At 53.3% G+C, this 25,103-nt stretch overlaps 2 protein-coding genes across 2 annotated transcripts; one reads left to right on the top strand and one right to left on the bottom strand.

The window, feature by feature from the left end:
* Positions 1-2,007: 2,007 nt before the first annotated feature.
* noa1 (nitric oxide associated 1) lies at positions 2,008-6,946 on the top strand. The gene is made up of 7 exons (XM_028805912.2): positions 2,008-3,223; positions 4,571-4,729; positions 4,907-5,112; positions 5,695-5,826; positions 6,072-6,191; positions 6,323-6,440; positions 6,548-6,946. The coding sequence occupies exons 1-7, from the start codon at positions 2,062-2,064 to the stop codon at positions 6,748-6,750; spliced, it is 2,100 nt and encodes a 699-aa protein (XP_028661745.1). The 5' UTR covers positions 2,008-2,061; the 3' UTR covers positions 6,751-6,946.
* A 2,505-nt stretch (positions 6,947-9,451) lies between these two features.
* rest (RE1-silencing transcription factor) lies at positions 9,452-23,136 on the bottom strand. The gene is made up of 4 exons (XM_028805911.2): positions 22,983-23,136; positions 21,345-22,227; positions 15,415-15,498; positions 9,452-12,556 (listed from the first exon to the last, which is right to left on the bottom strand). The coding sequence occupies exons 2-4, from the start codon at positions 22,216-22,218 to the stop codon at positions 10,557-10,559; spliced, it is 2,958 nt and encodes a 985-aa protein (XP_028661744.1). The 5' UTR covers positions 22,219-22,227; positions 22,983-23,136; the 3' UTR covers positions 9,452-10,556.
* Positions 23,137-25,103: the final 1,967 nt, after the last annotated feature.

Here is a 25,103-nt window from a genome sequence, read left to right as displayed (position 1 = left end):
TTATTCCTCCGATGGAAGTCAGTTGCCCTCATTGGGGGTCTTCTGGAGCTGTGGGAATAGAAAGAGACGATAACATTAGCAACAGCGCCCCCTCTCGTCCTGGAGTGGCACTGCTTCTCTCAGATGAGCGCAGAGGGTGACCTTGTGATACACAAGTGTGACAAGAGGTAGCACGTTGGCGCCACTTCTATTTAGATCACAGGTGAAGTGTTTTTAATATTCCTCACAGAGTAAACAAATGCCATCAATGACTGCCATTTGGAATTGTGCTGCTCCGTTTCATTTTGTGGATAAAGAGTTCTGCCAGTAAAATGAAGAGATTTGTCACGTTGTCACATCCTTTGTCACTCTTCTCTCTTGGTTCTGATGTTGGCTTTGTGTTCTTTGAAGCAAATTGCACAGTTTTGGAGTGTCCATCTGTTCAGCACTTCATTATTTTGACTGCATGGAGAAGGCATCTGAATGATCTTCTGCCAGTCATCCTTCACTTCATTTGTCCTTGTCCATGCCATTGTCCCATCAGCCTTGTATTGTGATGCCCACTTGGATTGGTTTTTGCAATTAGCCGAGGCTTGTTGTCGATCCCACGAACAAAACTCGTCCCAAGGTCTTCATGTATTAAGTGACAGTCTTTGAAACATGTCACCTTCTTAAGGGTGGTGACACTGGGACATTCCTTTAAAGAAACGGTGAGGGTCTTCTGAAACAGAAACTTGGAAAATGTAAAGAAATAAAATGACGACTTTCAGTGACCAAGAAATGTTGTGTCACCTCAGGCGAGGCTGGCAGGCCACTGAGGGGTCTCACTAAATCTTGAACCCCAAACTCAAGGTGGCGTGCGGCTCTTGGATTTCTAACCAAGTCAAAAATGTGACAAATAAAATCAAGAAGTGGAGTTTAACAGCAAACTGCTCTGACAAAACTGCACATTGGAAAGTCTCGGCGTCTCCATAAGCAGGCGACTGTCCTGGGCCTTCACTTAGCAAGACGCGGGCGAGATTTGAGTTCAGAGTACAACTTTCATTCTGCAAAGGTGACACGATGACAACACTCAGTGCCTCAATCAATACAATCCTTAGGATACGTTTGAAATCATGAATGACATTTTTATGAAAGTCAGACAACAGAAGATGCTGAATTCACAGAAATCCCAAAGTGTGACCAAAGGTAATGTCAATAAGAGTCAGAACGCGGACCCCCGCCAGCACACACCCACCCATCTACAGTATGTATATGTCCCACCTTTATGGCAGCCGGTGAAGGCCGGACATGACGAGAAGATGAGGAAGGACAGCAGCAGCACGGACCACAGACGGCCATTCAGCACCGCTGGGATTCTTGCACTGAGACCCCCGTGACGCTACGCACAGTTTCCATTGTCTCTGGTAGCAGCTTGAATCAACAGTTGTCTAAGTGACATCGCCATGGATGTTGAAACATAATTTGCAGTGCGGCCTTCCCACCTGTTGTGGTGGGTCCAAATCTCGCTACACTGTGTGACCCTGAGCAAGTCACTTCACCTGCTGGACAAACGAAATGTCACCATTTGGATCAAGAAATGTTGTTAGTCACCTTCTGTAAAGGCATCAGCACCAGGCACAGAAACATCATCTTTAGTACCCTCACAGTGTGCACTGGTGCCCCCCAGGGTGGCACACCCACTGCTATCCACTCTGCCCAATCAGGGCTGTCTTTTTGTTTCACTTCCATCTGGCAGAAGGTACGATGGCATCCAAGCCAATTGTGACAGGATCTGGGTGGTCCGGGCTCTGAACTCTGTTCTGCCCTCAGATCTGAGCCTAGGAGATTATTTCTATGCAGTGCCTTTGTTACACTTGTTACTACTGTGCTTTTCTATTATTATATTCATTTATTTATTTCCATTTCCTTACCTGCTTACTGCTCAGTGCTTGTCCTGTCTGGCTCTGTGTATGCTGTGCTGCGGCCCCGCCCACTCCTACTACCAATACGGGTACTACTAGCCGTGGTGGGCGGGGATATACAGCAGCGCATGCGCAGCCCCGCCCCGATGAATGGCGGCTACTCGTCCTTGTGTCAGTCATGCTTGCTGGCTGTTTTAGGGTCCAGCGGCACCTGCTCCGGGGTGTTGGTGGGAGTCCTCGCTTCCTTTACAGCGGTCTTGTGACGCCAGCACCACCACCACCACCGAGGCGCCTTACACCCTGCGCGTACCTCCACGATGGACCGGCTGATCGCGGCCGGAGAGTCTTGGCGAGCGTGGACCCCGGCGTTGAAGAACAGTTCGTGTTTTTGGAGTTCGCTGCCCCCTCGGAGGACGGAAGACAGCATGGCTGGCAGGCCGTGGACAAGGAGGACCCATCGGGGGAAGAGATGCGACTACCAGCAGCGCACCGTGCCAGGTCTCGGCGGGTCGCTGCTGACGAGAGCCACAGCCGTGGAGCCCCTGAGGCGCAGACCGACACGGGGTCGGAAGCTGACTTCGTGGATGTCGGGTTTCAGCTGCCCGCTAAGAAGTCGCCGCGGAAAAAGACGAAGAGTAAACGGGAGCGCGAAGCTTGCGGCGGCATTGGCGCGGACGAGAGCGTCCCGGTGAGTGACCGCCGCTGCTCGGGCTGCGGGGCGGTGCTGCACTGCACGGACCCCGGGCTCCCCGGACACTTGCCCCGCGAGAAGTACGTGCGGCTGCTGAGCGAGGACGCGCTGGACCGCGCCGTGTGCCATCGCTGCCACCTGCTCGTGCACCACAACCGGGCCCTGCAAGTCGAGGTGTCCGCGGACGACTTTAGGCGCATCGCGGCCACCATGCGGCCCCAGCCGGCCCTCGTCCTGCACATCGTCGACCTGCTCGACCTGCCCGGCTCCATCGTCCCCGACCTGACGGATCTCGTGGGCCGCAACAAGCACATCTTTGTCCTGGGGAATAAAGTGGACCTGCTGCCCGGCGATGCGACCGGCTACCTTAAACGCTTGCGGCGGCAGCTGGAGCGGTACTGCGCCGCGTGCGGGCTGAGTGCAGACGTCGGGCTGAAGGGCGTGCATCTGATCAGCGCCAAGACGGGCTACGGCGTCGAGCCGCTCATCTCCAGCATCCAGGGCTCGTGGAAGTACCGCGGGGACGCCTACCTGCTGGGCTTCACCAACGCCGGCAAGTCGACGCTCTTCAACACCCTGCTCGAGTCCGACTACTGCAAGTCCAAGGCCTCGGACGTGATCGGGAGGGCAACCATCTCCCCGTGGCCAGGTGAGGGAGGGACAAAGGGGGACAGAGAAGTGTTGGGGCTCAGAACAGAAAGGCTAAAGGTTGTTGGAGTCGAGGAGGAGGAGGGTGGAAGATGGAAGAACAGGGCAGCTGCAATGAAGCCAGCCAGTTTGGAATTGAAGGGCACAAGTGGTACTGGGATTGTCATGGGGGCCACATCATTCAGTTCAGGGTCGGTACCGTGTGGTCCTGAACAGGGCATCGGCCCACTACAGGCCTGGTCACACACACGCTGACACGGGGAGAACCTGCAATACCCACATCAGTGAGCTGCCAGTGCTACCCACGGTGGTGCCCGACAGTTCAGTTGTAAGATCTGTCCGTTTAGTTTCCAGCTTCAGGTTTTCTGGGTTGTTGTGCTGCTTGATGCCCGACCTTGAGTGACATGAAGAGGAGGAGGAGGAGGGCCAGCACAGACCCTAAGGCTGCTGGCCAGGAGACCACCGACGTGATGGCCAAATTGAGGGTGACGAGGCCTCCAGTACATTTCAGGCCTCCGTGCCCACCCACCGACCCACTTCTTGCTTGGTGGGGTCACTGGGAGCCCCAAACAACACACACCTGTCCCAGCTCGCCAGCACCCAAAGCCTTTGATTTGGTATCCTGGTATAAACTAAGTTGGATGGCACACAGCGCCAGGCCCACGTGTGCCTTGGTGGCAGGACTGAGCTCTTTAGCGGGCACCAACTCTGAGGCCCTCGCTTCCCAGAGTAGCCGCACCAAGCTCACTGATGGCACTCGGCCTGTGGCATCACTGGACTGTAGCGTGAGACTCAAGCAGCCCACCTTGTGTGTGTTTTCACCTCGGACCCTTCTGAAAAATGAAATCTCAAACCCGCTACGCCCTTTTTGTGCCAGCAGACCTGTCACGCATTAGGGGGCCAGAGTGACCAGGCTGTGGTGGGCAGTTTTAGTCAGGACATTGAGACTCGGGGACCGCGGTTTACATCTCGTCCTTTATTTTAGAGCCCAGTGTCCCTGTCGCTGCACTGGGGTCCCATTCAGACCCCCACCCGTGGCTGCTGGTGAGCCGATATGAATGCCAGTTTCAAAGTGACAGGTCACGTGACGTGGGTGACCAAATGTGTGACACTGGAGGCTCTAATGGCTCTGACTGTCCCTGCAGGACCACTCGTGTGACGCGCCCTTACTTCAGGTTGTTGAGCGGAGTGCGTCTCCTAATCGAAGGAGTCGTCGATGAGTGGCAGGTAAGGCGGTTCTGCCCGCTCGTCATGGTGGGCCCACTAATGGTGGCGTGCGAGACCCTCAAGCCTGTGCGTTTTTCAGCTCACTCCAGACGTGATGCCTGTGGTTTGTTCTCCTTCCCAGGGACCACCCTGAACCTTCTGAAGTCCCCCATCATAAACCCGACTCCGTACCGAATGTTCAGAAGAGCCGAGAGGCTTGGGAGAGAGGAGGACTTCGGTGATGATGATGAAGAGCAAAGGAAACACCTGAAGCAGCTAAAGAACAAGGGGTACCTGGTGGGTAAGTGACGGTCCGCAGGGGGCATCGCTGCACAGGCTCGGTCTGCTTCATGCTGCCCAACATCACTTGTCGGATTGCTTCTAAAATTCTGACTTTGGCTTTCGGACCCCAAATGAAGTTGTGGAGCTCGCTGGGCACGCAGGCGGCTCACTCTGTGCTTTGTTTTCGCCCCCTCAGGTAAAGTTGGCAGAACATTCCGGGCGGATTCTTCAGGGCGCCAGCTGGTGGACATCGACTTCAATCCTGATGAGCTGTGTGTCGATTTTGAACAAGGGGGTCTCGAGGCAGAAGAGGAGCCGTCCCAGACGGTGGGGTTCACGCACAACGAGCTGAAGGGCGCCCACTGGCTCTACGACACCCCTGGGATCGTGAAAGACGACTGTGTGAGTTGACCAATCGGAGGGCTTGTTCTGGGGGGCAGTGCCACTTTGGTGGTTGGATTGTCTTGGAATGGCAGTGAATGGGCGCCCATTGTCCTGCTGCGGTGTGTGCAGGGTGTCCTTGAGGTGGTCTCTGATGTACCCGTCTGTGTCCAGCAGGGAGCGCCAGTCCCAGACATGGAGCAGGTTCAAAACTCTGGGCACAGTGCTGTCACCCGGCCATTAATGATGAGCCTGGCTGGCATTGAGTAATCGGTCGGCATAGAGTAGCCCACCCACGCCGTCCATTAAAAAGCTTGGGGGTCTCTAACTGCAAAATCGGACACTTAGCCTAAAACAGCAGAATTTACAAAGTCGGAGTGGGGGGGGGTAAACCCCCAAAAACCCCTCATCGACTTGGGCACCACGACCCCTGCAAGGAGTCCTCTGAACTGGCTGCTTGCCATGAAGTGGGCAATGGCACCTCATGGTGCTGCTCCCGTAGATGTCGTCATGGTGTTGCCTGCACCCGCTGTGCCAGTCTGGCCCTGGCATTCTGTTTCTCTTTGCCCCTGTGTCCCTAACAATCTTTGTCTTTTCTTGCAGGTTTTAAATTTGCTCACAGAACAAGAAGTGAAGATGGCGGTGCCCAGCCAGTGCATTGTGCCCAGGACTTTCATTCTTAAGCCAGGCATGGTGCTCTTTCTGGGTGGTCTTGGACGCGTCGACTATATTAAGGTTTGTCACCCACTCTGATGCCATCACACCCTTGGGGCTCTTGGGCTGGTGGACAGAGTGGCCCTGCGGGTTCTGCACTTTTCACTGTCTTAATTGGCACAAAACGCAAAGGTGGCCTAAAAAGGTCTGAGAAAGTCTGTTGAGTCAGTTTAGAAATGACCAGCTCAGTGGCACCATGAACGGGCATCGCTGAGGTGCCCACTGGTGAAGAGCACTGACCTCGCTGTTGCTTTTCTTCTCTGAAGGGACCAAACTCCTGCTGGCTGTCGGTCATCGCCTCAAATCAGCTGCCCGTCCACATCACCAGACTTGAGAGGGCCGAGGAGATCTATGCAAAGCATGCTGGGAAGACGACGCTCCTGGGGGTGAGTGACTTGAGTGGCACAGACACCATTTGATCAGTGCCAGCGCACCACTGGGAGTGGAGGTGGCATGGCAGCGTTGTGCCTCGGTGGTCCCAACCATTGCATGATTTTTTTTCGCCCTCCCCATTCAGGTGCCCACCGGAGGGGCAGAGCGCATGCAGGAGTTCCCGGCGCTGGAGCCCCACGACATTGAGGTAGATGGACTGGGCCCGAGGGAAGCCGCTGCAGACATCCAGCTCTTCTCAGCAGGTAGGAGGTGCCATGCACCCAGAAATGACTAAGGTGGTCTCTAGTGAGGGGTCTTCACTTCTCAAGCTTGATTGTGTTGTTGGGCTGACAGTGTCTGTCACTTCCAGGCTGGGTGGCGGTCACCGCGCTGGCCACGGAGAAGATGCTGTTCCAGGTTCACACGCCAGCTGGGACCACCCCCGGACTGCGGAAGCCACCACTGCTGCCCTACATTGTGACCCTGAAGGGAGAACGAATCGGGAAATCACCCGCCTACAAGGCGATGAAGCCTCAGGCGCCAGCGGAGGTGAAGCAGAGGCCCAGGAGGTGAGAGCTGATTGGCCAGAGCTCTTCGTACATGTGAGGACGGTGGGGACCTGTCACCGTCAGCCCAGTGTCACGTAGCTGAGTCGAGGACACTTTGAAGGAGCCTGGCATGGGGTCGGTGGAGCTGTGAGCTCTGCACCCACACACAATCAGAATGTGACTGACTGGGAAATAAAATGCCTTACTGGTGCCCGCATGGACTTGGTGTGTCATCTGTCACTTTCAGGTCCTGTGCTGAAGCCTGGCTGTTGTCACCAATGTTCAGTGTGTTCAACGGTTGAGGGACAGGTGGGGGGTCAGCCACATCCACAAAGCTACCAGAGAATGCCAGGCAGCCTGTGGCGTGGGGGTCTCTTGGAACTGAAGCCCCCTGCTGCCTTTTCTTCCAGTGTTGGGTCCTTTTGTTTAACACAAGGATTTGCTGCAGCAGTGCCAAGACCTGCTCTCGTGGTGCCCCCTGCCATGGAGGTTGGTAGCCTGTTCAGCACCGGTCACTAAGGACAGGTTCCTCTTTTGATGGTTGGGGGCCAAAGGCTTGTTGGTCAAAGAGAGGAGACTTGTGACATGGTGGTCAGACAGCCAGCTGAGAACCTCCCTATGCTGTGGGTCGGTGACAAACCAGAGCCTGCTGATTAAGGACACGGCCACCACAAGTCACCCTAATACCTCTGACCAGCTGCTAAAATGACTGCAGGGCCCCTCAGCAGGGAGAGAAATGGGGAAGGGACAAATGGCCAGCGCCTTCCAAAATCAGGTATGTGGTGCCATATGTCCAGTGTGACATTCAAACTGGTGCTTGGCCCACCAGGACAACACCAGCCCCCCATCATTAGGAATTCTAGGGCCAGCCGGTGACCTGCTGGTGGGCTGACAGGACACCATCTCCCATGAGTCTGCTCCACAGCCACAGCTGGCACAAGAGTGATGTGGACATTGGTGCTTCAGGTGGGATGACACAGCAGCAGCCACTGGTGGAGGTCAGGCCCAGGATGTGGCAGCCGTGTCCTCCTCACGCCAGTCACGCTTGGCCATTGTTGTCCTTTCAGTCTGCACCAAGGCAGATGGCAGCAGTGTCTCCATTATGACTAACACATGAAAGGCGCCACATCTGCGCAGTAGCATCGAGTTTTACTCTTTGATGTTTAGATTCTTTTTCCCGTTTGAGGGACAAACCTGTCCCACCGGTCCAAGGGCCAGCAGAAGGCAGCCATGTGGTAATGTCTCAGGTGAGGGGCCGCTGATCAGGGCTTTGAGAAAAGCCCCCTGCTGCTCCTGTACTCTGGAGGTCTGACTCGTCTGTGACTGCACTGATGTCACATGCCTGTCACCACATCTAAGACTTGGTCTTGACAGGTCGATGCTACATAACAGAAATGAAGGGTGCTGTTTAATAACCTGAAAGGCACTATACAGTGTAACTGGTGAATAGCAGCAGTAGTGCCCAGTGCGCCATGTCACCTCTCTCTGCCCCCATGGTTCATGATGGCAATCAGTATGAAAGGCACTATATATAATAGAATAGGTTTACAGAGTCCACATGTGGTGACATGCCCTCAAGAGTCTGTTTAGAAGGTCATCTGCCAAATGTTCATACTTCTAATGTATATAATAGTGGGGCAGATTGAGGGGTCCTCACTCCTGGGCTGTACCCCCACACCGGTGTGAGGCCACTCGTCCCCATTTCTGGATTTGTTTCTTCTGCTGCTGCTAGAGGTCCACTCTGGTCAAAGTTGGTGTGTCCACAGCAGGAGCCCCCCCACCCATCCGTCTAGGTGGGCACAACCTGTAAGTGGCAACACTACGTTGCTTCAGAGTAGCACTGGTGGTATTCCAGAGCTGGCTGGTGGTTTTGAACAGTGAGGGTGGGCTTCATCACTTGTCCTTAGTTTGGGCGTTTAAGCCCTTACTTTGGAGCTCTTGCACCTCCACGTGGATTGGCACATGAATATGAGGGCCTCAAGTGCCTAGCTACCACCTGAAAGGAGCCCACGACCACTGAGGCTTCTTAGGGCAGGGTGGCCTCCACTGTTTTGGCAGATAGCCTGTGCCATCCAGTCTTTGGTGAAGGCTGGCATAAAGTGCTGCAGTGTGAATGATGCAGCTTGGGGGTCTCACCCTTTGGACAAGTCCTGAGAATTCCTGAAGGGAGAGGCACAGAGGAGGGCCTTGGTTGCTGTTAACTGAACATTTTTTCAAAGTGGCACATGAGCCACAATGGCCATCCACACTAGCGGCCCCTCCCTTGGCACATCCGTGTGGGCTCAACAAAAACTTAATGAATGTCATCTCCCACTTGGGCAGCAACGGGGCAGGATGGACACGGACAACTTGGACCAGACGGGCAAAAGGTGGCTTCAAAGATGGGGTGCCCCTGCCCAGGTGGAGACCACTTAGCTATGCACAGCACTGACTTGTGTGCCTGGAGGCCTCCAAGGTGCCCACCTTGCCACATTCAGGGACATCAGTGACCACTTAAGCAGTGAAGGCGGTCAAGAACCCCACTTAGGACACCCCAAATGGGGTGGGCACAGCATGCCCAGTCTCTTGCCTTCTTGTTTTAAGCCACATAATGGGACCAGGCTGCCATAAGGCTGAGGGTCTGCTGCCTGCTGTGTTGTTAAGAGTGGGAGATGGAGAGAGAGAGAGACACACACACGCACACGTGGGGTGGCACCCCCAAGTCAATGACACAGAGCAGGCCAGCGTGTAGAGTCGGACTTTTATTAAAAACTAAAGTGAATGTCTGTCTGTCTGTATCTACAGCGTCAGAATACACAACAGCAGGAGGCCCACCCAACCCGTCGGGCATCAGATGAGGAACAACAAAGTGAAGCCAGTGCCCCCTGTCCTGCCGCTGGCGCCCAAGGCTACAGACTCCCAACACAAAGCAAGCGCACTTTTTAACCGGTAACGTTAAGCTCCACGACACCGCCAGTAGGTTCACCTGCAGCCCACTTCCACGCTCGGTGCCACACAGGTGGGCTCCGCTGGGCCAAACGTGGTCATTCATCAGGCTGCATCACACAAGTTCTTGAGGGGAATCTTCAAATGCAGAGAAAGAAAGAAAAGAAAAGAAGGGGCACACAAGGGACGGACAGCAGTGGCACACATGGAGGCAGGCAGGGGAGTGGGCACCACCATTTCAAGGCTTCTGCAGCGTCCTTCGAGTTGGCCTCCTACGGCTACTCCCTTTGGTTTTTTTGGTTCAATATTGCACTGGCCGCCGGACCCCCCGGGTGGCGGGACATCCAGAGGCCCACAAGTGACCTACAAATTAAACGAGCGTCCTTGGGCAGAAGCCCGATTGTCAAGGCAAGAGAGCAAAAGCGAGTGCTAAGGCGAGTCCTACAGCAACACAAACTAACATCTACCTTTGGATCGCCCCGCGCCTCCAAAAACGACTTGTCCAGTAACCAAAGCATGCAAAGTGGGCACTTGGGGGGTGGGGGGTTCAGGGGGGTACACAGTGAGGTAGAAAAGGAAGAGGCGCTCCCTCCCCCCCAAGCGAAGTGCTGTGGCGCCCACGCGCCTCGGGTTCTCCCCATTTGTGGGCTTGCAGTGTGGCACCGGTCAAGAAATGAGCGAGGACAACGAGGGGGAGACACCGACAGATGGCACCGTCATTTCATCTTCAGGCAAGTCTCTGACCGTGGCACTTCACACAGTACGTGACACCCCAGGGCCACCGGTGCAAGATGGCCAAAGCCAACTGAAATGTAGCAGGAGCCGAGTCGGCTGTGAGTGTCGGACAAATGTCAGGACAGGGGCACAGGGGCACCGCCAGGGAACCCTGAAGGCCCATAAAGCATCTTAGGTCTGCTCCTGACTTTCCAAGTAGTAGACGTTCACCAAATGCCGATGAAGATGCCTCCGGTATTCGGCTTCGGCCGAGAACAGCCGGTCACAGAAGATGCAGGTGAAGTTCTCCTGGCACTGCCCGCCGTCTGCCTGCCCACTTTTGCTCGGTGCACTGGTGGCTGCTCCGTCGGCAGAGGCAACACCGTTCAATCCCGAGTCATCGCTACCCTCCGAGATGCTGTCACTAATGTCACTGCCATCGTGACTGTGGATGCCTTCGTCTTCCTCGATGTCAGCTGGCTCTACCTCAGCTTTGTCTGTGTGGGGGAGCGGTGGCGGCCCCTCGGGGACCTCGGCTTGGCTCTCGCTCTTCTCCAGCGGCTGAGCTTCGCTTTTAGATGCGTCAACGGGTGACGTGGTCACAAGTTCAGCTGGCGGCTCAGGGCTGCCCTCCGAAGACGTAGCCGTTTGTGGCCCATCCTGGGCAGTTTCTTCTTCTTCCTCCTCCTCCTCCTCGCAGTCCTCCTGCTGCGGCTCCGCTTCCATCTCTTCTTGGATTTGGTGAACATCCTGCTGCTGCTGCTGGATGCTCTCCGTGGCCACAGGGACCTCCGCAGCTTCTGGAAGCGGAGCTGCAGGGTCAGCATCGGCTAAAATGGCACCAGGGGTCTCCTCCACGGCTCCCTCACCCCTGCGCTTCAGGCGCAGTCTGGCAGCCGAGGAGCGGTGGACCCTCGCCCTCAGAGTGGCCTTCGCTTTGCGCTTTCGTTTGCATTTGGCTGCATGCCTCTCCTTCTGCCTGTGTCGAGTCCTGCTGGTCCTCAAGTTCAGGGGTCTGCCCTCGAGGAGAAGCTTCCTTTTCTTGGTGGCTCTGCCCCCTACAAGTGAGGGTGCGGGCAGGGGGTCCGCTGCTTTTCGCTTTCTGCCTTTCGGCTTTTCTTCCTCTACCACGACCTTGCGGAGTCTTCCTGATGGCTCCCTTGGCTCCTGGACGGCCACTGAGCTCTGCTGTCTCTCTTTTACCACCTTTTTCTTCTTCATCATCATCATCATCATCTCGCCCACCATTTTGACTTTGTCACTGAGCAGATTCCTCTTCCCTCGCCTTTTGTTGGCCTTCTGCTTGATGATGGTCAGCTTCTTCCTCTTGGCGTCCTTCTCACTTGTGTTGTTGTTCTTCTTCTTCTCGGGTTTCTTCTGCTTTTCGGCTTTCTCTTTGAGCGTCTCGTGGCCTCCTGCCTCTTGTTCTTTGCCCCTCTTCACCTCGTCTGTCCCCCGTGGGGTCTCCCTGGGCGTTTCTTCGGCTTCCTTTTCTTTTCTCTTCTTTGTCTTTTCCACTTTCTTCTTTGACTTTTTCATCTCCTCCACTTTTTCATTACTCTTGTCTGCTCTTTTCTGCCCACTTTCGGCTCTCGTCTGTGCTTCTTCCATTTCGCCGTCTTTTTCTTTTTGCTTCTTCGCCGCGTCTTTTGGCTTCTGCCTTTCTGCCTTCCCCGGTCCCTCTGTCGCCTTCTCTATCGGCTTATGACTCCGTGTGGTCATCTGTTTTTGTGGACTTTGGTTCTGCCCCTCGTCCTTCTGTCCTTTTTTGCTCTGCTTCTCGGCTCTGCCTCTGCCACTCTCGGGGGCTTCATCTTTCTGCTGCTCCTCCATCATTTCAACTTTCAGCGGCTCCTCCGAGCTGGCACCGTGCGGGTCGGCTTTCTTGATGCGCAGCTTCACCCGGGACACGTCCATGGTGATGTCGGAGCAGCCTGAGTGGCGAGACTTGATATGATACTGCAGGTTACACTTTTTTGAAGCGGCGTAATCACAGACCGGGCACAGGAACTGGCGAGGGTTGACGTGGAGCTCCACATGCTTCTTGAAGTTGCTGCGGTCGGCCGTCTTGTACTTGCAGTAAGGGCAGTTCAGGGGCTTGGGTCCATTGTGAACCTGGCGGGCGTGACGGGTCACTTCGTGCTGGTTCGAGGCCACGTACATACACATCGTGCACTTGAACGGCTTTTCACCTGTTAAATTAAAAAGAACAAGTGGTCAGCACGAGAGGTCAAAGGGGTACGGTGGGCTGAATGGCCGCTTGTTGGATTTGTCACGTTGGTGCCAAGGCCACCAATCACAGCATATCCGTCTGTCCCTGTCAGGAGTGACACCACCACCCACCCCCCCTTCTACATTCACATGCAGTGTCCCCCTAAGTTCACAGTAAAGACCACCCATCCATTTCCTAATTGGGTTCTCCAGTCCTGGGTGACAAGAAGCTAATGCCATTCTATCCCAGCAGCACTGGGGGCACTCAGTCACATGACCACATCAGAGGGTGCAGTGCGGGCAGAAAGCTCACAAAGACAAAGGGAGAACCTGCAGACCACAAAGCATCCAGCAAGCCAGGCCTATGGATGGCACAGATGCCAATCCACGCCGGGGGATTGGCATTGATGAAAACCCCAAACCCCCCCAAGCTTCTTCATCACACTGCCAGGAGGGTCCCGGAGACAGACCTTCACCTGGGGCAGTGTGGACGTCAGTGCTGCGCAGTCCTCACACAACACGGAGTGGCGTCACCACCTTCGGGCGCTGCGTCGTGACACCGAGTAGTTGTGCCGGTTCCGATTATGTGGAATTAGCAGGAACTCAACCCATGAAGACGACCGGGGGTCTTTAATTAAAGGGCAACGACAAGAGAATTTCAAGGCGTCTGACGAGCCCCAAAGTGAAGAATATTTAAAACAATCCTACCGACCACCGTCTGTCATTTTGAGATCATGTGATGGCGCCATGGATGGATGTTTTATGAGATTTGAACCCCAAACCTTATTCGTTGTGCTCTGCCCTTTTAACGGCACTACAAGTGGGACGACTGCATACCTGGGGTCTTTAGTGACCCCAAACAGCCAGAACTGCGCCTCCTCTTCCCTGAACACTTCACGTCTTTTCCTTACCCAGTGTCATATGTTAATGGTGGCTCCTGGCACACGCTGCAGCGCTCGCCTGGTGTGCAGTCCAGTGATGCCGGACTCATGTGGCACTTTGTGTTTGTCGTCACCTCTGTTGCAGATTGTTTTGAAGTGGGTCCAGGTCATGTGACTCGTGCCATTTCACCCCCTGAACTCTGCCGCCCCCCCCCCACCATTTCGCTGCCCAGCACATCATCGCCATCCACGACAAGACAGGAGTGCCACAGAGTTTCTTTTCTCATCTCCTACCTCATGATAAGCAACAGGATATGAGACTCAACAGTAATGAACACAACTGGCACTGAAAATCGTGGTAACGCAGGCTTGAGCGCCACTTAGCACTTGACAAGCGCATCATTGGTGACCAGATTAGCTTCAGGCACCTAAATGATGAATCGTTTTAAACTATTTTGGCACATTTTTGTCACTAAACTGTTGTAGGTGACAAACACAAGACACACCTTGGGACCTGCGTTGACACTATCACATGACCCCGTGAGAGCTGTAAACATGACGTCAATACGAAGTTTAAACGTGTGGAACACGCACGGCCGTGCTGCTGTTAACAGACGACGAGTTCTGATCTCGACTCTGCTGTTCACTGCACTAACTCTTATGATCCGTGCCAAACTCTCTACTCGGGTCTTCAAAGGATGTGAATATGGCACCGTCTGGGGGAAACTGCAGCTGACCCAGTAATCCAATGAGAAATTCAAAATCAGGGGAGACCAATGAAAGCCATGAAAAAAGGGGCCAAACAGCACAAGACTCGGCCAGGAGGCAGAGCTACAGCAGCAGAAGGCCCCGGCCCCTTAGGCTCAATGTGTAGGAGGACAGGAAGACGACGGATAAAACAGAACACCACAATAATTACACACAAAATGAAAGGAAAGCAAACAACGGAAATGAACAAATACATCGACACAGAAAAACAACTGTAAACAGGCTTAACAAATAATAATAAGGGCCAGTAATGGAGCCCACAACAGCTGACCACGGTGGCACTGTGCCGCCCGACATTTGACAAGTCTCTCTAACGCTGGGTCTGCTGCACTCAAAGCCCCAGACAAGAAAATGTCACCGACACTATGGCCACCCCAAGTCACCCCCTAGTGTTGCAGTGTGGAGGGTCAAATCAAGTCAGACAACACGTCCATCCGTGGAGGGTCCCCACTATGTGTACAAAAGGGACAACATTCATGCAGAATGGGGAACACATGACCAGAGGGCATCAAGTACAAAACCACTTACCAGGAAATAATTACAATAAATGTACGGAGTTCCAAATGAGCCGCTCCTTTGAAAGCATTGAATGTAATAAAAAAGGTAAATTAACATTTAGAGAGACAAGCAAATCAACTAAGCAAGCAATCATCGGGCAGAGGGCACCACTGGCTGGTAACAAACCTGACTGATGATCGGGGTCTGCTTCTGCACATGAGCCCCACCCTGACACAGGAGATGGGCTGCCAGTCCCACCCTGCTCGAGGCTCGCCATCTCCCCACCTGCTTGTGCTCCAGCTTTAGAAAAGAACGACAGCTCTGTGCCCGTCACTTTAGAACGTGAGGGGGCATCAGGCATCCCCAGCCTAGTCGCTCAGGTAACAGAAAGCAGTGAGGATGGCAGTTCAATCCTCGCCCCGATTCGTTGAGCATCAGCCATGGGGACACCGTGTGACAGGCTTCACTACAGAAAGGTGCTGTAACCACAAAGACCCTCTGCTTGTACTTTGGAACAAGGCCGGGATGCCCCTACGGACTTAAATGGAAAGCAGGAGTGGGCACCTCCGTGCCACTGGGCCCTCCCAAGCCCAATCCCTTAAGTGACATCCACTCCACATTAAGAGTTGTCACATCACACTCCATGCAAGCTTTAATGACAAACACTCAGGGGTCGGCAGTGCAATACTAACCGGAATGTGTCCTCAGGTGACGAGTCAGGTGTGTCTTCTGGGAGCTGGAGTACATGCAGAGTGGGCACTGGTAGGGCCGCTCACCTGAAAGGACATCAGAAAACAAATGGAAACGTTACAATTCACAGTCAGGACAGGGCATTGAGAAAGTCACCCCAGAAAGGGGGGCAGACATCTGCATTAGCTCTTCAGGCCGAGGGGCCTCGCCGCCGCCTCCTCCTCCTCCTCCTGCACTCGGCTTTCCTTCATCCCCTCAGTTTCTGACCACCACACGTATCAAACATACATACTTGTGTGCTCACTGGCCGCCAATCCTCACAGCTCCCCAAAACAGCTTGACTTGTTGGGCATGAGGACCAAGCTGGTGTGAGTGCCACGGGCAGGACCACCTACCTCTGTAAGTGAAGGCCATGACTGAATATCACATGGGAAGTCGTGCAGCGCGAGGCCCACCTTACTGGTCGCCCATGTCGCGTGGGCCCTTCAGTGTAAGCGCTATGAGCACGGTGAAAGGTGCTATATAAATAAAATGGACTCGTGGTTTGTAACTGTGCTTCAGCCGTCACGGCTCCTGCAAGGTCTGCACCCCTGAAGTGTGCCATGCAAAAACAAACTGAACTGAAATAACGTGGACATGCAGACAGACCACCAGTGGCACAAAACACATGATATTCTCAAAATGAGTGGAGCTTGCTCTCGATCTCAAGGACACCAGGCAGGACATCACAGCGGACTGCTACCCAAAACAGCACCCAGCGGTGGGCCAGAGGGAGAGCCACACTTTCAGGACGTTGGCCTTAGACACGTATGACAAGGCTTTCAAGCTCGGCCAATACACGACAAAAACAACGTCAAGTGAAGCGGACCCCCCGCGTCTCTGAGCACGGGCCACTATGTCATCATCTTAGAGCAGACTGCAGTGGCCATCATCGGCGCTCAGTCCCTCGAGCCATCAGCAGCCCTCAACTGGACTACACTGGCAGGGGGTGCTGCAGTGGGTACAGCTCTGGACGATCAATCCGTCCCCACCACGGGCTGCCCGGGGCTCACGTCACCAGACATCACAGTGCATTATAACACAAGCAGACATACAGAGTATGAAGAGAAACATGAGAACCACAAGGGCCAAGGTCACCGTGACATCAGTGACAATTAGTGACAGGACAGCACATGAAGAGTACAAACCAGCGAGACTGACGGCAGATGAATCTCAGGTCTCATTGAGAACAAGCGGATGACCCAATACACTTTGGTATGCGTTGGAGGAACAGAAGAGACTTCCTAACAGAGGATCCTGGTGACCATCATGGGTGACCATATCTTCTCATCACAACTGTTTGGATGTATGAAGGCAACAAAAAGATGCAGGGCTTTGCTTGGACCAGGCTACCCACCCCAGACAGTGAACTTCAATTCAATTCAGAGTGCCACCTACTGTTCATGAAGTGTACTGCAGGGCGAACAAGGCCAGGACGACTTGTGGAGCAGCCGCTTATAACTGGGCCTCTGTCATTAAATAAAAACTCTCCGGGGTCAAGCGACGCCTTCCTGTTAGCAAATATCCACGAGGCGAGTTCATCAGCAAGTCCAAGCAAAATAATCAGCAGCAGGAGGTGACACATCAGTGACCTCCTCTGTCACTAGGCCCCTGGCCAGCCACCGTCCCCCAGGCTAACCTGTGCTCTACGGGTGACGGAGACGTCAGCCTCACTTAAACAATTCATTCTTTTAAAAAACAACTTCAGACTCGTTTGTGGCTCACAAATGTTAAATCTTCCAGGTTTTCTTGTAGTACTTGGTCTCTTATTTTATTTCAATTCAAAGCTTTACATCCCGTCACTGTCTAACCCACCTAATCCAGACCAGGGTAGAAAGGAGGGCTGCAACCTATGCCAGGTAGCAAAGGGCGGGAAAGGCAGGAAGAAACCCCGGACAGGCCCCATGCACACAAATACCCCAACCACACAGATCACCTGACCTGCATGAGGAGAACAAGCAAACGCCATGCAGGGAGTCGTGTTGTGAGCCCAGTGCCAGGCAGTGACGCTACCACAGTGCCGTCTGAAGCTTCGTGTGCCCCATACTCGTCTTTATTTTGTGCTTCACGCAGATGTCATTTGTGCCCATTGTCCTGCTCTTCATACTAAGCTGTTGTGAAGTGCTTAAAGCACAGCAGAGGTGTCCTAGAACTCAAAAGTATGATGATGATGATGATGATGATGATCACGGAATACAAGCAGTAAGTGAAGTCAAAGGGGCTCACTGCTGGGCTGCCAGCCGCTTATAAAAAGCCAAGAGAAATTTAAACGACTAAAATGGATTCCGATTCCAAGCAGATGAACAAAGACGTTAAATTACAAAGACAGAAAGAACAAAATCTGTGAAGAGCGAAACCTTCCAGAACTCTCCAGTCCACATTATGGCTGCTGCTGCCCCGGCGGACCCTCCTCTCCGATATTTCACGCTGCCACTCAGTGTTATGAAGTACATCTTGCTTTCCTGATCACCATTTTGCGTGGCCTTCTTTACGCAGCTTCGTTCTACAACAGAACACACCGGTGGTCCGTGAGCCCACTCACTACCTGACATGAAATCTGGACAATTTAAACACGAAAGGATCAGTAATGGCAACTGCAGAGGAAAAAAAAAAAAAAAGCAACTGGCCGAGTCATCAACTTTAGACAAACTCGGCCCCCATTCACTGTGGACCCCCTGCTGTGCCCACCTTCATGACGTAAGTAACACACAAAGGCCTGCAGGGAGTTTATTTACCGCAGCATTCTGACAACACCACTTTGGCAGGACGGTGGCATTTGTGTCCCCCCATTGACAGATCGCCTCTCTCAGCTGGATACAGAGGGCTAACACTCAGAATGAAAAGCCCACCGAGAAACAATCGACGGTGACGAGCGGATAAACAAACAGCCCGACAAAGCAAGTGAGAGGCACACAACTGAGGACAGCCGAGTTACAGCAGGCCCCCAGATGACCGACTCAATACACGCTCATTTGCAAATGACGTCCCAAAGGAGCCGCAATAAAAGTTAACATCCAAATTAGCCGAAAGCTTTGTGTGCCTCCCTTTGACTTCTTGTGCCGAGTCAACAAACGCGCCAGACAGATTGTACTGAGCCCACCGTCTGACGACCGCCTTACACTAACGGCTACCAACAAACAAAGGAAGCCTTGAAATAATGAACTGCGGCTCCCAGCGCCCACCGTCACCTAGGGTTGGTGAAACGACAACACGTCACTCCCTGTGGCACACTGTACTGCCTGGCACTTCACCAGCCAGAGCCTCAGTAGCTGACATTAAAGAGCTGCAGGCTCGTTCATCACTACTGTAATCAAACACCCACAATGCACCACGGGCCGCAGTACCCGAGTATGTGGTGCAGGACTGCCCGATGGGTCCCACACGCCATTAGACTCCTAATAACAAGTGGTCTGCTAACGTTCACTTTTGCCACTGGCCGCCCTGTCAAGGTGAACTTGTGTGGCGCTCATTCTGGTCTGTTCTTGGGAATACTGCATTGTCAGCTATTCCTGCACATGACTGGGCCGAGTGACGCGGTGCCCACTGCTCTGTCTGGCTTCAAATGGCACATAAAGTTAACTTTGAAATTCTGTTCTGGACAGAAATGGGATTCCTTTTATTAATCAAAATGCCATTAAAGTGAGTGACTTAAGAATGTTTGTTGTCTTCTCCAAAGACACCTTTGTCTGAAATCGTCACTTTCTTGGCAATTTGTCACACATTGCAAAAAAAAAAAAAAAAAAAAACCCCACAGGCCAACATGTGTCTTGAGAAAGCCGTTTAGTTTTGAACTCAGAACTGAACTTCAGGATGCCAGCGCCCTCTAAGTCAGGTTTCAGCTGAGTGGATGCAGCAGCAAGCATTTCTCTAATAATTTAAACCTGACGAACTACGGATAAGCCGAGGGAGCTGACCACGTGGACCCTGAAAATGACAGATTTGAAGGACTGCAAACAGTAAGAGCCATTGGCAATGTCTCCGCAGCAATGTAATGGTACCTTTGATGGAAAAAAGGGATCAACTGCAATGAAATGCAAAACATTTCTGGATGAACACCTCAGTGGAATATCAGGAGCCAAATATTTCTTTAAATATATGGATGATAAATTAGACTGGACTGCCAATACTGATGCTCTGTGTAAGAAAGGACAGAGCCAGTTATACTTCACTAGAAGGCTGGCGTCCAACATCTGCAATAAGATGCTGCAGATGTTCTCTCAGATGGTTGTGGCGAGCACCCTCTTCTACGCGGTGGTGTGCTGGGGAGGCAGCATTAAGAAGAAAGACACCTCACACCTGGACAAACTGGTGAGGAAGGCAGGCTCTATTGTTGGCATGGAGCTGGACAGTTTGACATCTGTGGCAGAGCGACGGGCACTGAGCAGACTCCTATCAATCATGGAGAATCCACTGAACAAGATCATCTCCAGACAGAGGAGCAGCTTCAGCGACAGACTGCTGTCACCGTCCTGCTCCACTGACAGACTGAGGAGATCGTTCCTCCCCCACACTATGCGACTCTTCAATTCCACCCGGGGGGGTAAACGTTAACATAGTTATTGTCTGTCTGTATACCTGCATTGTTATCACTCTTTAATGTAATATTGTTTTTTGTATCAGTACGCTGCTGCTGGAGTATGGGAATATACCCTTGGGATTAATAAAGTATCTAAATAAAAAAAATGAAACACTTGTACCCTAAAGTTCAGCCGATTGCCTCACAAACACAGCAGATACGCACTTCTGCACAAAGCTGAGCTCTAAAGCGTTCTGTAAAGTTTGGATCATTTCTTGCCTACCCTGGCATTTTATAAAAACCACCACTGGAAAATGAGGCTTAAAATCCCACCCAATACGTTCACTTTGAGGGGCCAAACGTTTTACTAGAAGAAAACCTGCGTTTCTGGTGTGGAATCCATCGTTTCATCACACATTCCTGGTACTTTTTTTTGTGTGACAGCAGGGGCCTTCCTGGATGGAATTCTCACCAAAATATGGAAGCAAATCAACAGGATGCCAAGCACATGGCACCAACAGTTTACTGTCTAATGGGGGGAATCAACGGCCCAAGGGGGTGTAAAGGTACTGGAGAAGATGACAAGAGCGGAGGGAACACACACAGCTGGTCTTTTACAATGGTTACACCCCATAATAATGGGGGTGTTTTGTTAAAAAATGGCACATATACACAATTTTACAATGCGTGTGTAATTTCAATACTCAGTAACATTCTTGGTTTGAAATGAAAATGAGGAGGTTTTGAAGCCTTTAGTTTCCGGTGGTGCTCTGTGCCCCACAGTTTCCATTATGAAATGCCAGGCCAGGTAAGGAATGTTTTCAAATGCATAAAAATTGCTCAACTTTACAACACAATTTTGCACAGCAAATGCAAGCACACCTTGTGTGTGTGTGAAGAAATAAGTGCCCTGAAAACCAGAAAACTTTCCCTTGAAGTTCCTCTCACGTTGTGCTTCTTGCTCTTTTGTGTGTTACCAGACAGAAGCCACCGGTTTCTCAGCCTGGACTTTCACTTTAATTGATAAATACACTGCACAGATTTTATATGTAAAGTTGCTAATGCAAACTTTGATGGACTCCACAGGAACGAGCTCCCTAAGCCGGCCACGATACCAGGAACAGGAGCAGACGTATCAGTTGTCCTCAGGTCACAAGATGGCAGGCTGGAAAACACAAGACTGTACCGCTGGCCTACACCTGTGTACCTCTGACGTGACCGAAAGCCCACAGGAGACGACAGACACTGTCACCCTACTCGACAGACAGACAGACCATGGCTTAATGTGGGGGCTCGCCGAGTGGTGGCCCAACAAAACAGAACATTCTGGACACGACATTTGATTCAAGCACACGGTGACCCGAGGTGGCGCCGTACCTGTGTGAGTGCGGATGTGCTGCACGTAGTTGTTCTTCCTGTCCGAGAAGTAGGAGCACTGGCAGCAGGTGTACAGCTTCCTGGGGAAGTGGTTCCTCAGGTGCTTCTTCCAGTGGTACTCGCTGACGGTGGTGTAGCTGCAGATGGTGCACCTGAAGACCTGCTGGCTGTCGCCAGCCTTGTTGTGGTGCCTCAGATGGGCTAGGTAGTGATCGGACCTGCTGGTGTTGTAACCGCAGCGGTCACACAGAATGGGGCCTTTAAACGAGAAGCCTTCTTCAGAGGTCTCCTCGGAGTCCTTCTGCTGGGTCTGCTTCTTGGGGTCCCCGTCCGAGATGAAATTCTCCACGCTGTGCACCTTGATGTGGTGCAAGAACTCTTCCTCGCACTCTGCCTCATAATGGCAGGGCTTACAGCGGAAAGGCTTGGATTTTTTGCTTTTGTCGCCGCTGCTGGCCCGGGCTCGCTTGACCCGCGGCCCCGAGTTCACTTCGCTAGTCTTGGGCGGGTTGCTGGCATTCTGCTCCTGTGGCGCTTCTCCTTGTGAGGCCTCCTCGGTCGGCACGGCCGGAGTTTCCACCGCGTTCTCCGCACTGAACGTGTTCTCACGCTCCTCCTCGTCGTCGTCGTCCTCCTCCTCCTCCTCTTCGCTGTCCAGCATCGCGCTGCTTACCGTCTTGAGCTCTGCCATCTGCCTCTCTTCACCCAGATACTCATTGGCATTGACTTCGCAGGTCAGGGCCACGTTGGCCAGCATGACCAGCTGAGGCGCCACCATCTCGGTCTTGGAGAGCTCGGACAGGCCGTACATGTCTCCAGCTAAGGGCATGCTGAGGTTCAGGGGGAAGAGCGAATGCTCGATTTCTGCTGCCATGGCGAAGCCCTGCAGGTTTAGGGAATAAAAGAAAAAAAAAAAAGAATAAGAAGACAAGAGAACGCGTGAATCCCTCGGCGCAAATGACACCGCTGCCCGGGGAGAAGGGTAGGGTGGGGTGGCTCCGGCTGTCCCTCGCCCGCTCGCCTGCCTTCTTTCGGCCATTTTAGCGCATTCCCGAAGAGAATTCACGCGGACACTCGACACGCACCGAGGCCCGCCGCCGCTGTCACCGCAGACTCCAAGCTGCGCTTCGCCCGCGCGCCTCTCCTCGTTGCCCCGACACTTTCTCCGTTTTCCCCCCTTGCACTTTTCCCAATTTACCCTTCCGTTTCTCAGCGAGCGCCACTTGACTCGCAAGGTCAAAACTTTCGCCAACTTTACTGGAGCGACGGCGGAGTAGACGAGGCTCGCGTGAAGCAGGAAGCGAGGGGTCGCTGTCCAAATGCTCAGGCAGGCCCACGAGCTCGGCCGGAGCAAAACTCGCAAAGTAAACATCCGGAAAGGCGCCGCCAGACACACGACCCCCCGACAGGAAACCTCGAAGCCCTTCCAAGTCGCCCGGGTCCCCACCGTCGACTCGTCTTCGGGCTGCCGATTTGCCCGTGAAGCGCCATCGCCGAGTCAACCCTGGACAGCGCCGCGCCTCTCCCAGCTCCTCGAGGCAAAGCCTCCATTTTCAAACAGTCGTGCAAACTTTTCTCTCTCCGCGAAGAGCGCCTCGACGCGCACGTTCGCACCGGGCCCCGCCGGCCGCCACTCACTCGCGTTCGCTCTCCCGTCCGAATGTCCAAGGCACGCGAAAGACGCTCGTCCCACTTGGTTCACGGAGATCGTTCTCGCTTCCCAGGAGTCGCACGACTCCGCATTCCTGCACACAACTGGATCGTTGACGTCAGCAGGCGCGCGGGCACACTCGCATTATCCCCGCCGGAGGCGCGCGCGGACTCCGCCTCGCCCCTCCCCTCCTCGCCCCGCCCTTCGAGAGGAGCGCAGCCTTCAGGTAGCCATGGGCCGGCTCGGCTCGGCTCGGCTCGGTGGCTGTTAGGCAGATTTTGTTATCCCAGAAGGAAATTGGTTTGTAGCAAAACATAAGGCCGTGGTGCACAGATAGAAGCAAATGAGCCAAGAGGCAACAGGTGACAGCCAGTGTTAGCGAAAAATGAGGATCGTTATGAGTGGCGGATCTGCTACGACATCAAGGTGCAGAGAGACAAAGCCTGGAGTGGGACAGAGCCATTCGTAAATTGAACAATTTAGATTGTTACTTTTTAGTTAATGATGAAACTGTTTGTCTGTACTTCGTTCATGTCACAGAGGTGACAAGTGCCACCTCTCCTGAGATACTGCTGGAGCAGAACTGTCACCAAACGGTGCTCGAGCAGCAGCAGTGAGCATTCAGAACCGAGGCTTCTGATTTGTTGCCGTCACTTTTTTCAAAAGGTTCTGAGAACCTGCAATGACAGTGTGCAGCCCGCCTGGGTCCTGCTCCATATGTGAGGCCTCCAGTGATGGCAGCCTTGTGAACGAGGCCTTGGTGACAGCGGGGCCACTGGTTTGGACCTGTCGTCATGGAGACAGCACGACGATGGCTGAAGCCCTGTTGCCCTGGACACCACTTTAAACACTCATCTCAGTGGCTTGTTGTTTTTATTTTGGAACAAAATGGAGTGGCAGGAGCCGCAGAGGTGGCACTGTGGCACAGTCCTAGGCTTGAAGACAAGGCACTGCCCGTGTGAAGTTGGCATGTTCTCTTCGCGTCCCCACAGGTTGTCTTTCAGAAACTCTAAATTGACCCAACGCAAGTCAATGGCGGGTTCTAATCTTCCATCTCATGCTGCTGGGATTGGAAACAGCTCTTTGACCCCAAATGGGACACATGGTTGATAAAAAGGATGGATGGAAGGGCAGTGGGCTGCTGACCTAGTTAAGGTTGGCATGATGATGTCAATTAGGACCACTAGGAGAATACAAAACAGTGGACAGAAGAAGCAGCACTGCTGTCACTTCCTTCACATCTTCTATGGGGTTCAGAAGGCAAATGTCCATCTGGTAGGTGGAATCCCACCCACTTACAATGGGAGCCCTTGGCCTTGTTCTGCGCCCTCCTTTCAGCCCACTGGATGGGACACTTGAGTTTCATCTGCCATGATGGCTGAGCTACAGCAGGAGAGAGACGAGAGAAGAGCACAACGGGGATGAGCATATCAGTTGGAGGATGGACCTGGAGAGCACGGGCAGCCGCAGCGACAACGCGTGAAACGTGAAGGATGAAGGGCGCGAGGCTTCATCTCGGCCATAGCCCGGGCTTGAGAAGATGGAAACCCAAGAGGGGACGAGTGGCCATTCACTCCAGCAGGCTCATGCTGTTTGCTCCTCATGGAGGACCATCTGACTGGTGCTCTTCAGGAGCTTCTCTGTTTCAGTTTTCCTGTGCTTTTCCAGGGGTCCGGCCACCTGCCCTTCTGACCACACACAGACCACCCCTGTCAAACCCCTCCCTACCTTGGTGGTTCATTTGGATTGGAGGCTCTTGTTTTCTTTCATTTTGGGATTTGCTTGCTCTGAGTTGCCTTCCATTCAAGTCCTGTCTGCTTGTGGTTCTGCTGCTCTGGACTGCTTCACATAAGTCCATCCATCCACTTAACGAAATCGGCTTCATTCTGAGCAGGGGTGCAGGGGCACAGGGCAGGAACAATCCCTGGATGGGGTGCCAGTCCATTGCAGGGCAAACACACACAAACACACACACACACACACTACGTCCTTTTATAAAGATATTTCATTGCCTTGCTCTGCACAAGCCAGGGGTTTGCGGTGGTCCCCTCTCTTGTGGGGCTTTTTGAGTGTTTCTTGTCACATTTAAGAGTTCAGTCCATTTGAGC

The sequence above is a fragment of the Erpetoichthys calabaricus genome, chromosome 7 (genome assembly GCF_900747795.2).
Source record: "Erpetoichthys calabaricus chromosome 7, fErpCal1.3, whole genome shotgun sequence".
Taxonomy (NCBI): Eukaryota; Metazoa; Chordata; class Cladistia; order Polypteriformes; family Polypteridae; genus Erpetoichthys; species Erpetoichthys calabaricus.
The sequence above is the reverse complement of the archived record's forward strand: the minus strand, read 5'-3'. Positions and strand labels throughout refer to the sequence as shown.